Below are 12,646 nucleotides of genomic sequence, written 5' to 3' on the forward strand. Positions count from 1 at the left end.
CAGCATCTATCTCCTTTTATTTCCTTGCTTTTAAAAAACAGTTCAGCCAAGTAGTATAGTTTGCTTTGGTTTGCTTTCTGAATCCTACTGGAGAACATCTGGCAAGCTACCAAAGGGCTCTATTGTGGCAATTTGTCTGTATTGCCTCACTGCAAGCAAGCTTAAAGGTTTATAACTATTATCACCATTCCACAATATCAACCACTCATGAACTCTGGTTTAGACACTGCTCCCCAAAGAGAGAACTTTTTAAGGTAGACATAAGTTCTGCCGTCTTCACTAGGCACAAAGGAAGGAGATTTTATCCAGACCAATACATTTGCACAGAGACATTTGTTTTACATTGTTTATGACTCCTTCCCATCTGGTTCCATTTCTCCAGCCCCCACAACAGCTTGGCAACAGTTCATGGGGTTACATTATAAAACAACCAATGACCTCCTGTATCTATGCTTTTTCTAAAAAGTGAGTAAAGTCAGCACATGTTTCCCACTGAGACTGATCTACCAAACTTAAAAAAAAAAGTTCAGGGGGCCCTGATACAAACACTCTGTGGTATATTTTGGATTGCAACTTGTGAGATCGTTGTTCAAGGCTGAGATCCTATTGCCTGCTCCCCAGTTTCACAATAGGAGCAATATAAAGGATCACAGGCCATTTGAGTCTAGGGGATGGAATTGTGCCTGCTGCTATCTGACTGCCATTGTGGGGGAAAGTTGTAATACAAAGAGAAATAGTGTACTTATATAACGTTTGAAAAAGTATGAATGTGGTATAGCCCGCAATTACAACAGGATAAGTCATAAGAAAATTGCAGATCAAGTCCCCATGAGCAATGACTCAATCACTCTCCTTTTGGCAACACAACTCCCGGAATTCCCCAGATGGTAGGGCCACTAGCTATGCTAGCTAGGAAATGATGGGAGACACATTTTTCTCCTTCTCACCTAATACTAGAACTCAGGGTTGTCCAATGAAAATAGCAGGAAATTTGAGGCAGAGAAGAGGAATGACTTCTTCACATGGCACATATTGAAGGAAATCCACTGTCCCAACTCGGGGGCCCTGTCATTACCTAAAATGGCTTTCAAGAGAGATTAAATCAAGAAAGGGACTCTGCTACCTTTAACCCTGGGAGACCTGCACCATACTACTACATTTGTCAACTGAAATGCTCAGAAATGGCATCTGTCATTCCTGGGAATGTCTACAACTTGGGGCAGGACCTACCAAACAAGTTTTAACTGTTCTTAAGAGTTGGGGAACAGTTTTGGTAAAAAAAAGTTTATGGGTCAAAAAGTTGGGGGCTGACAAATGGATGAATGATGAGAGGTTCAAGGGATGCACAAAAACTATGCCATACTCTGAAATAGTACAGTACTGCCCTACAAATCAGTTATTGGGGAGCAACAAGGGAAGAGGAGGTTGGCTTGATGCCCTGTTTGTGTGTTCTGAAAAGCAGGATGGTGAATTAAGTGAACACTTGGTCCAATCCAGCAGGGACTTTCATATCCCTCCTATTCATATGAGCCATTTCATGACATGGAATATTCCAAAGTTTCCCCTCTGCCCTTACTGGACTCACCTATATTTTAAGTTTTAACAACTGATTGCAAATTCCATTCCTCAAACATGGTTTACAATCCTATTGTTACAATCTGACATGCTTGCCAGAAAATCAGGCAAACACTATTCACAGCCCTGCTAGCTATGACAATCCTCCAGTGAGCAAGGAGATCAACATACTGGCATGAAGCAGTGTTTATTTTGCCCACACAACTTACTTGGTAGAGTTGAAAAGGTAAGAGATCAGAGTAGGCAACCACAGTGTAATTTCAAGTTGCCAAGCAACCACACATCCATTGACGAAGTACTTGCACTTAACCAGCAACTTTGGAAGATGCACTGCTGATCCTTCAGAAAGCGTAAAGCACAGAGAGGGATGGTGTTCACAATGCTCTGTAAACAAGATTGTCATGGGCTATATAACTAATGATCCTTAATTAAGACTCCTGGCAAAACCAACCTCTATAATTAGAGCTCTGCCAAGTAAAAGACAGCACCACAGCTATGGCAACTTGGTGCTTGCTGAGTTTCAGGAGTGAAGGATAGAGCTAGTGGGGAGCAATTACTTTGTGCTTAGAGTAACTGATAACCAGATGGCTGCGCTTAAGTGCCAGTAAAGAAGGGCTGAATATTATTGTCAGTGGGATCAACAGAGAGACTGCATCACGCAGTGGGTAGATTTTAATCAGGAAAAAATCTAAGTCAAATGACATCTCAGGCTTAAGTTCTTGCAATTTACTATTATACTATGTCATCAGCATATATATTGTCAGAGTATATACAGCATATACATTATAATGTAATATATTACATTACATAAATGAAATCAATCAATGCCCTCTCGGTCAGCCCAAGACATTCTGCTGCCTGAGGCAGAGCAACCCACTACATCAAGCAAGCTGCAGAATATCCAAGGCCAGTCAAGTTATCCTGACACCTGAGTTGTAAATTCTTCCACACATTCCTCCCCCGCCTTCAAAGTAAAAATACAACCATTAAACAGCCAACCATTTTCTGCACTTTCATGACACTCAAAACTAGCTCCCTGAAGTGGCCATTTCACTGTACTTAACCCAAATCCATATGTTCTGAGATGGTCAAGTGTTTATTATTTTTTAAAAAGAAAAGAAAGCCCAAAACATTTTGGCCTCAATGAGAAAAGGTCTTCTTCAGGGGCCTTCAGCAGAAATCACTGGAGTTGAGAATACTCTGCAAAACACAAGACCTTGGTAGTCTTCAATCCAAGTACTAAACAAGGCTGACTCTGCTTAGTTTCCAAGATCAAACAGGATATTCAGTTCTCAATGGGATTTACTTCTCATTAATCATATAATGGATTCCATTGGTACTCTCAAGCAAGCATGTATAGGACTTCAGACTAGACAGTTTTTAAAAGCTATCTTGTATGGCTTTACTAACAGATATTTCATGGCAACCACAAAGCATACAGTATAAACACTGTAACTCCCTTTTGCATATGAAAAAACAGGAAAAATCCACCCAAACAATAAGAGGAGCAAGACACTTTTTGAGATGACATTTTACTTCCAATTGATGCATATTTAATATTACCCAAACAGAGATGCATGAATGGTAGTTTCCAAAAACTTACTCAAGTGCTGTTTTGTAGTGGTAGATGGCTTCACGGTCACGACCCTGATCTTTCAAAAAATTAGCATAGTTATAGTGGACCTTGGCATTATGGGGCAGAGTCTGGACTCCTGACCTATAAAAACAATATAAAATAGCATCATAAACCATTTTGCTTTTTATTCTTGAGTTTGCACCTCTTCGTGGCTTGCCCCCAGACATACTTGGAAAGGATTTTCTAATCGGAACTCTCCAAATCTCCCCACAAACATGGTCACTGGCTGGAGAAATCTAGAAGACATGGCTCACAAAAGTACTGTTCCCAGTTCTGCCCCCAGCATCCTCAAAAGGTGGAAGTATAAATGAAGCCCATGGGAAGATGTGTATGTCAAAGCTGGATCTAGTATACTGAAACTGTACCTTTCATTCACAGTCTCTGCAACCCTGCAATAATGGATTTTATAGGCAATTCAAAATAAAGAAAGGTCCTCAAGAGGAGGCAAATGAGCAAGGATTGTGTTATACAAAGAGAAGAATTTGCCAAGATATCAATCTAGGTCCAAAACAAAATACTTTGCTGCCTGGGGCAAAGATTTAAATTATAGACTCTCCCACACTCTTTTCATGCCAATTGGATAGGCCATTTTAAGTTAGGTTAGAGCAATAAGGTGTAATGGTTTGAGTATTGGACCATGACTCTGGAGACCAGAGTCCAAATCTCCGCTTGAGCATAAAAAGCCTCACCTTGGGCAAGTTACACTCTCTCAGCCTCAGAGGGTGGCAATGGCAAACCCCCTCGAATTGGCAATACACTGTGTGAGGTCACAGAAGAGGTCCTTCTCTGCTGAAATAGTTCAAGATTTTTCATATTTTGGCTCAGTCATTAATCAAAGTGGAGACTATGGCGCTATACAGAAAGGCGCAATGGGGCACCATCGTCACATGCGAGGGGTGGCGCTTCCAGACGCCCCTCACCTCTTGCACATGACGAAGGCATCAAAATGGCAGCGCCCTGTACAGATGGGCGCTACTATTTTGACACAACAGACGCTTAGTATCCGCATGTCGCGATGCCATTGTGATGTCACAAGTGCGCCATTGGCATACTGCGGCATCACAATGGCGCCACAAAAAGAACCTGCTTTTTGCAAGTTCTTTTTGCGGCGCAAGGAAGCAGTGCAGTTTGTCCGCTGCAGCGTCCTCACGCAGCAAAATAAGGCATGGGCAGACCAACATTTTTGGGTGGTCTGTATCCCACCTATAGTCAAGAAATCAGAAGAAGAATAGGACTGGGAAAGAAGTCTATGAAGGAACTAGACGTTCCTGAAGTATAAATATATATAACTGAATACTAAATTTAGGATTGTCCATGAAATTGTATTTCCCATTGTTATGATGTGAAAACTGGAGAATTAAGAAAGCTGATAGGAAGAAAATCAAGTCACTTAAAACGTGGTGCTGGAAAAGAGTTCTGCAGACATTGTCAACTGCTAGAAAGACAAATAAATGGGTCCTAAAGCAAATCAGGCCTGAGGTCTCCCTAGACACCAAGTTGACTAAACTGAGGCTGGCATACTTTGGCCACATCATGAGAAGAGTCACTAGAAAAGACAATAATGCTTGGTAAGGTGGTAGGAAGTAGGAAAAGACAGCATTCCAGATAGATACATTCAATCAGGGAAGCCATGGCCTGCAAGATCTGAGCAGGGCTGTTGCTCATAAGGTGATTTGGAAATGTCTCACTTACAGGGTAGCCATAAGTTGAATTTAACTTGAGAGCAGTTAACAACAATAAAAAACTAACAGTAGAGGCAACCCCATAGCAATCTGAAGCCTAAGTCCAATATTTAGCCTAACCAGACTTAGACTGAAAGCCAATATAGTGTAGTGGTTTGCGTGTTGAGCTATGACCCTGGAGACCAGGGTTCAGGTATGGAAACCTACTGGGTGACCCTGTGCAAGTCACACGGTCTCAGACTTAGAGGAAGGAAAAGGCAAACCCCCTCTGAACAAATCTTGCCCAGAAAACCCCATGATAGGTTTGCCTTAGGGTCATCCCAATTTTTCAGATGCTTTCCAATGTTCCAGTTTCTCTGCTTCCTCCTAGGCCTACGTCAATTGCTACAAATTAAGTGCAAAGTGCTGATCTACTCAGGACACTATTTCCTAATTAGAATAGGAAATAATAAATATCCATAAACTAACCAAATGAAGAAAGATGGAGAACAAATAACAAAGCAATATGAAATGTTTCCCCATTTACACTTCCTTCAATCTCCCAACTCATATTTTCCATGCATGTTTGCCCAGCATGAATTCCTAAACTTTAATATTATTCCTCCAGAAAATACATAACAATTGAAACGTCTGAGAAAAAAGAAAAGAAAAAGAAAACACAGATATACTACAATTGGGAACAATGCCTCAGTGATTTCCTTCCTAACTGATTGCTATGGTGTTTTTCACAAACCAACCTGCTACACACTTTACATCCATAAATCACATCAATTTAAATTACACTTATACAACTGAACAGATTTAACAGTTCAGTAGTGAGACCCTATTCTGGAGGAAAAATAGATTGTATCAATAGAAGCTGAGGCTTTGTTCCCTGATGATCCATCCCCTTTAGTTTCTGATGGTTCGCCATGAAAAGAAATCAGTTTTACTTTCATTCCTTTTTTCTTACCTTATCCAGTATCTAAAATTATGTCCAGCTTTTTCAACATAAACACTACCTAGCTGCTGTTTTCCACTGTTTTCCTTTGAGATTCACACAGTTTTCAGTTTTGTTGTTGTTGTGTGCCTTCAAGCAATTTCCAATTTCCTATTTCCTTTAAGCCTTAGTGAGTGTGACTTCCCCAAAGTCACCTCAGTGGGTTTCCATGGTTGATAAAGGATTTGAACCCTGCTCTCCAGAGCCATAGTCCAATGCTCAAACTACTATACTATACTGGCTCTCCAGTTCTGACTTTACATGCTTTAAAAAGGGAAATCATAACTTTTTGTCTATCTGCTGAAAGTAGAACTGGTAATTATGTGCATCCTCAGAAGCACAACATTCCCTACCACTGCTTATAGTGCCCAGGGTTGCTGAGAGTTGCAGTTTAATGACTTTAGGAGGGTCACATGATTCCCACATCTGGCCTAGTTACTTTAGGCAAAATCTAATACTTGAATTCTGTTAGCATACTCCACAACCCTCTCATTGAATATTTGGGCTTATATTTTTATATTTTATTGTTTTAAGAGGTCACAACGAGCTTTGGAATACTAGGAAATTTCACATGGGAAAGGCACATGGCCCAAAGACATGTGGAAGACTTAGACAGCACTAAATAATGGTTAAATGGGTTTGCTAATTACTCCATCATCAGGTTCTCCACATATCCTCTTGCAACAGAGGCTGAGCGAGTTTCACTGCAAAGCAGTTAAAGACCATAACTCCTCATTACTCCAGGCTGTGTCTCTATTTGCCTTTTCTATTCAACTATCCAGGAGTTGTCTCAAATCCAACCGATATTTTGTCACTCAAAAGCTGAAGCCATCTGCTCTCTGTATAGCCCTCAGGCTCCACCTGAGCCACTTTCCATCTTCTGTGAAATCCCATCATGAGGACTGGTAATTATCACCCCCTCCAATTCCTGTATAATTTGCCTCCCTTTGGTTGGCTGGACTACTGAAGGTATTAGCCTAAAATGAAATTTGGATTTTTCTTATGGCCAATATGGTCAATAAAGTTACTACTTCTTATCTTTTATAACACTGGTTGGGTATGCCAACCACTCAGTTCACAGCACTCTCACCAAACTGCAATTACCAAAGCTGAAAGAAACCACAACAGTTCAAGCATCTAAAAAGGAATAATACTAGAGAGAGGTACTGTACTAAAAATTAAGCTGAGTTTGGTTTTTCCTCGCTTTGTCCTGTAAATCATCACCACCAGTAATAAAGTTTTCCGCTGTGATAAACTGTTTGCTGTGCAACCTCCTGTTAAATTGCCTTCCATTGATCTTTCAAAAGTGAACTTATTAAATAATTCTGTTTGCTATGCACAAAAACAAGGCAGGCTGTATGCACCATACTGCTAGTTTTGTAGTTAATGTGAATAAAGAGAAAGAAGCAAAAGTGCTCTCTTTGGGGAACGGGTGGGAGAAGAATTCCTAATCAGCACATTTAGCTCAAGAAACACCTATACTGATTAAGGAAAAGCTGTATTTTGACAGGACACACTTAAGACAGAATAATTTTGAAGTCCTGATTCTCTCTGTGTCCTTTACTATCATGTGCTTATATTTTACTTAATACTTATTACTTACTTTTACATCCCTCTTTGAATCCAACGCACTCAAGGAAGCATACCTGACACTCTACCTCCCCACTTTAACTTCACAACAACTCTGTGAGTAGGCCAGACAGAGGGAATAACAGGTCCAAGATCATAGTGGTTTTTAAGATTCGGTTGGAACTAGAGTCTGGATTTCTCACATCCCAGTACAACAGTCTGAAAGTTACAATTCATGGAAGTCAAAATAGGGATTGTCCAAACTCATCTTCCAAATAATATAAATAGTACAAAATAAAGGAACAAAAATATTGACGTGCAAAACAGAAGGGCTGAGGCACCCACAGAAACACAACATATGTCACTTGCCCCACAGTTTACCTTGAAGCAGTCCTACCTGAAAAGGGACTCTCTTGACAACCAAATTTCATTTTGTTTCACGGTTTTCCAAGAGAATAAGAGCAGAAGCAAAGCCGACATAGTCATTGCAGTGACTCCCCATTTATTCAGCCATGTGCAAAACTTGTTTAAGCCATGAACCAAGAGGATGCAGTACCCCATACTGAAAAAGCAAACAGGAAGGGAGAAGAAATAGATTTTTTTAAACAAATTACATTTTGCATGGAACACTGTTGTTGCTGATATATGCTTTCAAATCAATTCCAACTGATGGCAACTCTATCTCAGTATTTTGTTGCCAAGATTTATTCTAAGGAGGTCTGCCACTGCCTTCTCGTAAGGCTGAGAAAGTATGATGTACCCAAGATCTCCAAGTGAGTTTCCAAGACTGAGCAGAGATTAAAACCCTGGTTTCCTGGAATCCTAGACTAACACTAAAGTGAGTACACAGTGCTGGATCTCACATGGAAATACATTTGGCTATTCTTCTTTTCTTTAGCATAACCAGTGAGAGGACTGAGCCCTTGCATTTGACCATTTTCAGATGATCATAACTCATTTTTGTAAGACGAGATTTTAACAAACCTTTTCGTAGTGCATATAGGCCAATCACACCTCCTTTTATGCTGTGTGCAATCAAACCAGGATGCCACTGAAGTCTATTTGAAATGTCCTAACTTCTTCCCAAAGTATTTAAGCAGTAGTTTCCCAGTGAGGAAAAAAATGGTTAAATGAAGACTTTATAATTTGCTTGCTGGCTCACGCATGGTAAAAACCCAATTTATTGCTCATCTTATTACAGTTTATCAAATTCTTCCAGTATCTTGTTCTTCTCTCAAACAGGATAATAAATAATGTTGTATCATCCTGTTCTTCCATCTCTTTGTTCACTCTTCATAATGAACAAAGGGGTGGACAAAGTGCAGACCTTCTGATGTTGCTGGACAGCAACTACAGTACTAGCATTTCTTACCATTGGTTATGCTGGGTGGGCCCCATCTCCAAGTACCCATTTCACCAGAGCATCAGATCTTTAATAAAATAATTCCTTTTAAAGTCTTTTCCAATTAAAGCCTGCAATGACAGAAGTTGCTGTAATTCAGAAAACTAGCCCAGATACTGGCAGTGTAAATGCTTTCACATTTAGTTTAGTACTAATTACAGCTCTCTATGATTTGACAACTTCAGGAACTGTAGTTTTTAAAAATATATTGTTGGTTAAAACTAACCAAAATTTAACAGTCTGATTTGTTTTAACTAACTATAATTAGAACCAACCATAGTTCCCAAAGTTTGACCACTACTACAGGGAACTATGGCGGGATATAGACTGCCATTTTGAGGCGGTCTCCCGCCGGCGCCATTTGCTCCGTGAGGGAGCCGCAGCAGCCAAACCGCGCGGCTCCCGCGCGGAGCAAAAAAGAAGCTCCATTTTGGAGCTTCTTTTTGCGGCGCCTTTATGACGTTGCGAGGCACCTGGGACGGACTCGCGACGTCATAGACGCCGCGCGACGTCCGGACGCACAGCGTCCGATACGTAAAGATGGCGGCGCCTGTATGAACAGGGCGCCGCCATCTTATACGTATTCTATACGTACTAGGGTTAGGGGGGTGCGGAAGCACCGCCCCTTCCTAACCCTAGTATGTATAGAATACGTACTAAATGGCGGTGTGTAACCCGCCTATGGCTGGTTCTAAAGTGCAAGTGGAAAGCTCTCAGTCTTCAAGTGGGAGCTGGTGGCTCCCTTGTAAGTGGGACAGTGAATCCACTCCAAGGTTTGGCCTTGGAGCTATCTGAGGTGTTGAACCTATTTTGGAGATAGGCTTGAACACCTCAGATAGCTCCTTGCCATCTCCTTTGCACAAAGGAGGAGGAGGGAACAGGAAACATGAAAGCTGAAACCTATGTAGGCTTGTTCACATCATGCCAACTATGGCTTCTGTTTATGTTTGAATTTCTCCATTCTTTCTTCAAAAGGGTTATAATGCCCCACACTCATAATAAATCAAATTGGTTTTAAAGAGGATACTGTACTAACAACTTTAATTTTATTTTTAGTACTACTGCTAATATAATTGTTTGTCAGCTTTTAAAATGTATCATAATTCCCATCAGATTATTTTGGCTAGAGCTTTTTTTAAAATGAAATTTATAGTTCATTAAGAACAGAACTATAAAATAACCTAAGTAAGTAAACACATAATTATCCACACTCACCAATTTAATACAGTATAACTTTATGAAACAACATTCTCTTAATCATCTAAAATAAAAACTTTCATTTAAAAAATGACCCTGAACCTTTTTTTAATTGCAAATGGATCTCTTATAAAACTTTCATGTGCATTCTTAAACTGTTTCACATTTCACGAAAATAAATAGTGTTCCATTTAAGTTAACCTGCAGGCATATCACATGTACAATAGCTCTTCAAATATTGAAATCTTCTTGTATTGGACCAAAATGTTATTCTCCTCCCCATCCTCCAAAGACGCACTTGCTTTTAGTAAAGAGTTATATGCACAGTCTAGACATAGAGTACCACAAGATAATTTATTTTTCTTATCTAAATTTCCTTGGCTTTTATTCAATTGTAATTCATTGTACAGAAACAGCATCTTGTTGTACAATCTTGACTTCCTGTGAAACCAAATATCTTTCTAAAAAGCTTTTTGATTTCTCTTTAGAGTGCTCGACATCAGACGGCAAAGAGAGAAATGTTAGAAGTTTGAATATTGATAAGAGGACTTTCCAAGAAAGGGTTTCTGCTTAGCAACTGACAATGTTTCATCTGTTAAGAGCTCTAGAAAAACAGGAACAAGCAAATCCCAATGGCAGAGCTGTATTATTTCCCCCATTTTTAAAAAAAAATGTGGGAAAGTCAACACTACTTCACTCATGTATGCTTCCTTGAGGGGCACTTTTCTTTGTGCAATTGCTCCCAAATGGTCTTGTGCAAGAAATCATATAGCACCGGGATAAGGGATCATTACCTTCATGGTGGTTTACACTTCAGCTCTCACAAATCCCAGTAGTATGTAAAGGATTATGAGAACTGTGATCCAAAGGTCTCCCATTTCTTACATACTGGGCAGGGCCACTGAAAACCGGCACTAAACTCTGGTCAAGAGAAATTATTAGTCCGAACCCCCAAACTCCCTACAAACCAGAGCCTAGTTCTTTTGCAGCCCATTCACATTACAGAATGTTGTTGTTGTGTGCTTTCAAGTTATTTCTGATTTATGGCAAGCCTATTGTAGAGGTTTCTTGGCAAGACTTCAGAGGGGAGTAGGCCTTTGCTGTCCTCTGAGAGAAGTGACTTGCCCAAGGCCATCCCAATGGGTTGTCATGACCAAACAGGGATCCAAATCCTGGTGTCCTAAGTCACAGTTCAACACTCAAACCACTACATCACTACAGAAAAATGGCACTATTATTCCACTATAGCTGCCATGTTTCTGTCCTATGGAAGTCTGGGCCTGGCAATTTAGGGAGAGACATTATGAATGCTCAACCAGAGCATTCCAGTGCATCACTAAACTACAAATCCCAAGATTCCAGCAGATGGAATCAAGGCAGTTACAGTGGAATAATAGTGCTATAATTCTGTAGTTCAAATGGGCCCCCAGTTTTCAAGATTGTGCTTTGCTGTGTCTGAATCACTTCATGGTGGTGCTTACAGAATGCTTAGGTACGCTGGGATTCATCAACAAATATTATAGCCACACTCAGATCTGCTGAGCTACCAAAATGCATTTTGTAATGTATTGTTTTTTCAAAGTCCTAATATCTACAAGCCCAGGGATTTCATCACCACCATCACTGACCTAACAGGTACAAAATAAAATACCTTCGGTAATCTTATCCGTCAGATCACTTCTACAGGGACCCCAGCATTGTTTGTAATATGCCTGGGTATGTTTTTTGTTGTGTGCCTTCAAGTCATTTCCGACTTACGGCGAACCTAAGGCAAACTTATCATGGGGCTTTCTTGGCAAGATTTGTTCAGAGGAGGTTTGTCATTTCCTTCTAATGAGGCTGAGAGAGTGTGACTTGCCCAAGGTCACCCAGGGGGTTTACATGGCCGAGCTGGGGTCATTATTAATTTTGCCTATCTACAGGTACATTTTTACAAAACAATGAAAACATAGAACACTATGTATTAAAATAACAACCACAACCATAATAAATGAAATATTACAAAACTGAGTATATTTAAAAAATCAATTTACTCATCATTTTTGTATGTTTATTTTATGGAAAATAAAATATATTTTAAAAAATAATAAAAAATAAATTTACTCAATTTTGTAATATTTCATTTGTTATTTGAGTATTATTTCTATTGTAGTCAGTTAATATATCAAGCAAGGAAAAACATGTTAAACCCCTACTAAGTGAATGCAAAGGTTCTTGTTACAACCACTCCTCCAGCACAGTACTTATGTTAGAAGACACAGGATTGCCGAAAAAATACTCTCAAAACATATTAAGTAGCACATATATTTGCCAAGCTTGAGGTACAGAAAATCTCCTAATACAAAACCTGGAAATAGGGGCACATGGTGCGGTGGCCACATTTGATGATGACTATGAATTATTTAGGGTAATGAGAACAAAATGAGTTTGTAAAGAGTTCTAAAATAATCTCTTTAAACAATAATTTCATGTCGTAGTTGAAATTGAGCGAGGGAGAGTGAAATAAGTTAGTAGGCCCCATCAGACAGCTAGGAAGTAAAACCATTTATTAAAATGGTTAATGAAAATTCAGTGAAAACAAGTATTCAAGGATGCATATCGGAGCA

At 39.7% G+C, this 12,646-nt stretch overlaps 1 protein-coding gene across 7 annotated transcripts in view; it reads right to left on the reverse strand.

Moving 5' to 3' along the window:
• TMTC1 (transmembrane O-mannosyltransferase targeting cadherins 1) overlaps window positions 1-12,646 on the reverse strand; it is a 187,755-nt gene that overhangs the window by 59,168 nt on the left and 115,941 nt on the right. For 4 of the 7 annotated variants that reach the window (XM_042467633.1, XM_042467640.1, XM_042467639.1 and 1 more), the window contains 2 exons: window positions 7,839-8,003; window positions 3,179-3,292 (listed from right to left, as the gene is read on the reverse strand). The exons of 2 other annotated variants lie outside the window; for them this stretch is intronic. In XM_042467633.1, coding sequence (XP_042323567.1) covers window positions 3,179-3,292; window positions 7,839-8,003 — 279 coding nt within the window. The remainder of the gene's footprint in view (window positions 1-3,178; window positions 3,293-7,838; window positions 8,004-12,646) is intronic. One more of the 7 variants, XM_042467635.1, reaches the window with a different exon arrangement.

This window comes from Sceloporus undulatus, chromosome 5, assembly GCF_019175285.1.
Source record: "Sceloporus undulatus isolate JIND9_A2432 ecotype Alabama chromosome 5, SceUnd_v1.1, whole genome shotgun sequence".
NCBI classification, from domain to species: domain Eukaryota; kingdom Metazoa; phylum Chordata; class Lepidosauria; order Squamata; family Phrynosomatidae; genus Sceloporus; species Sceloporus undulatus.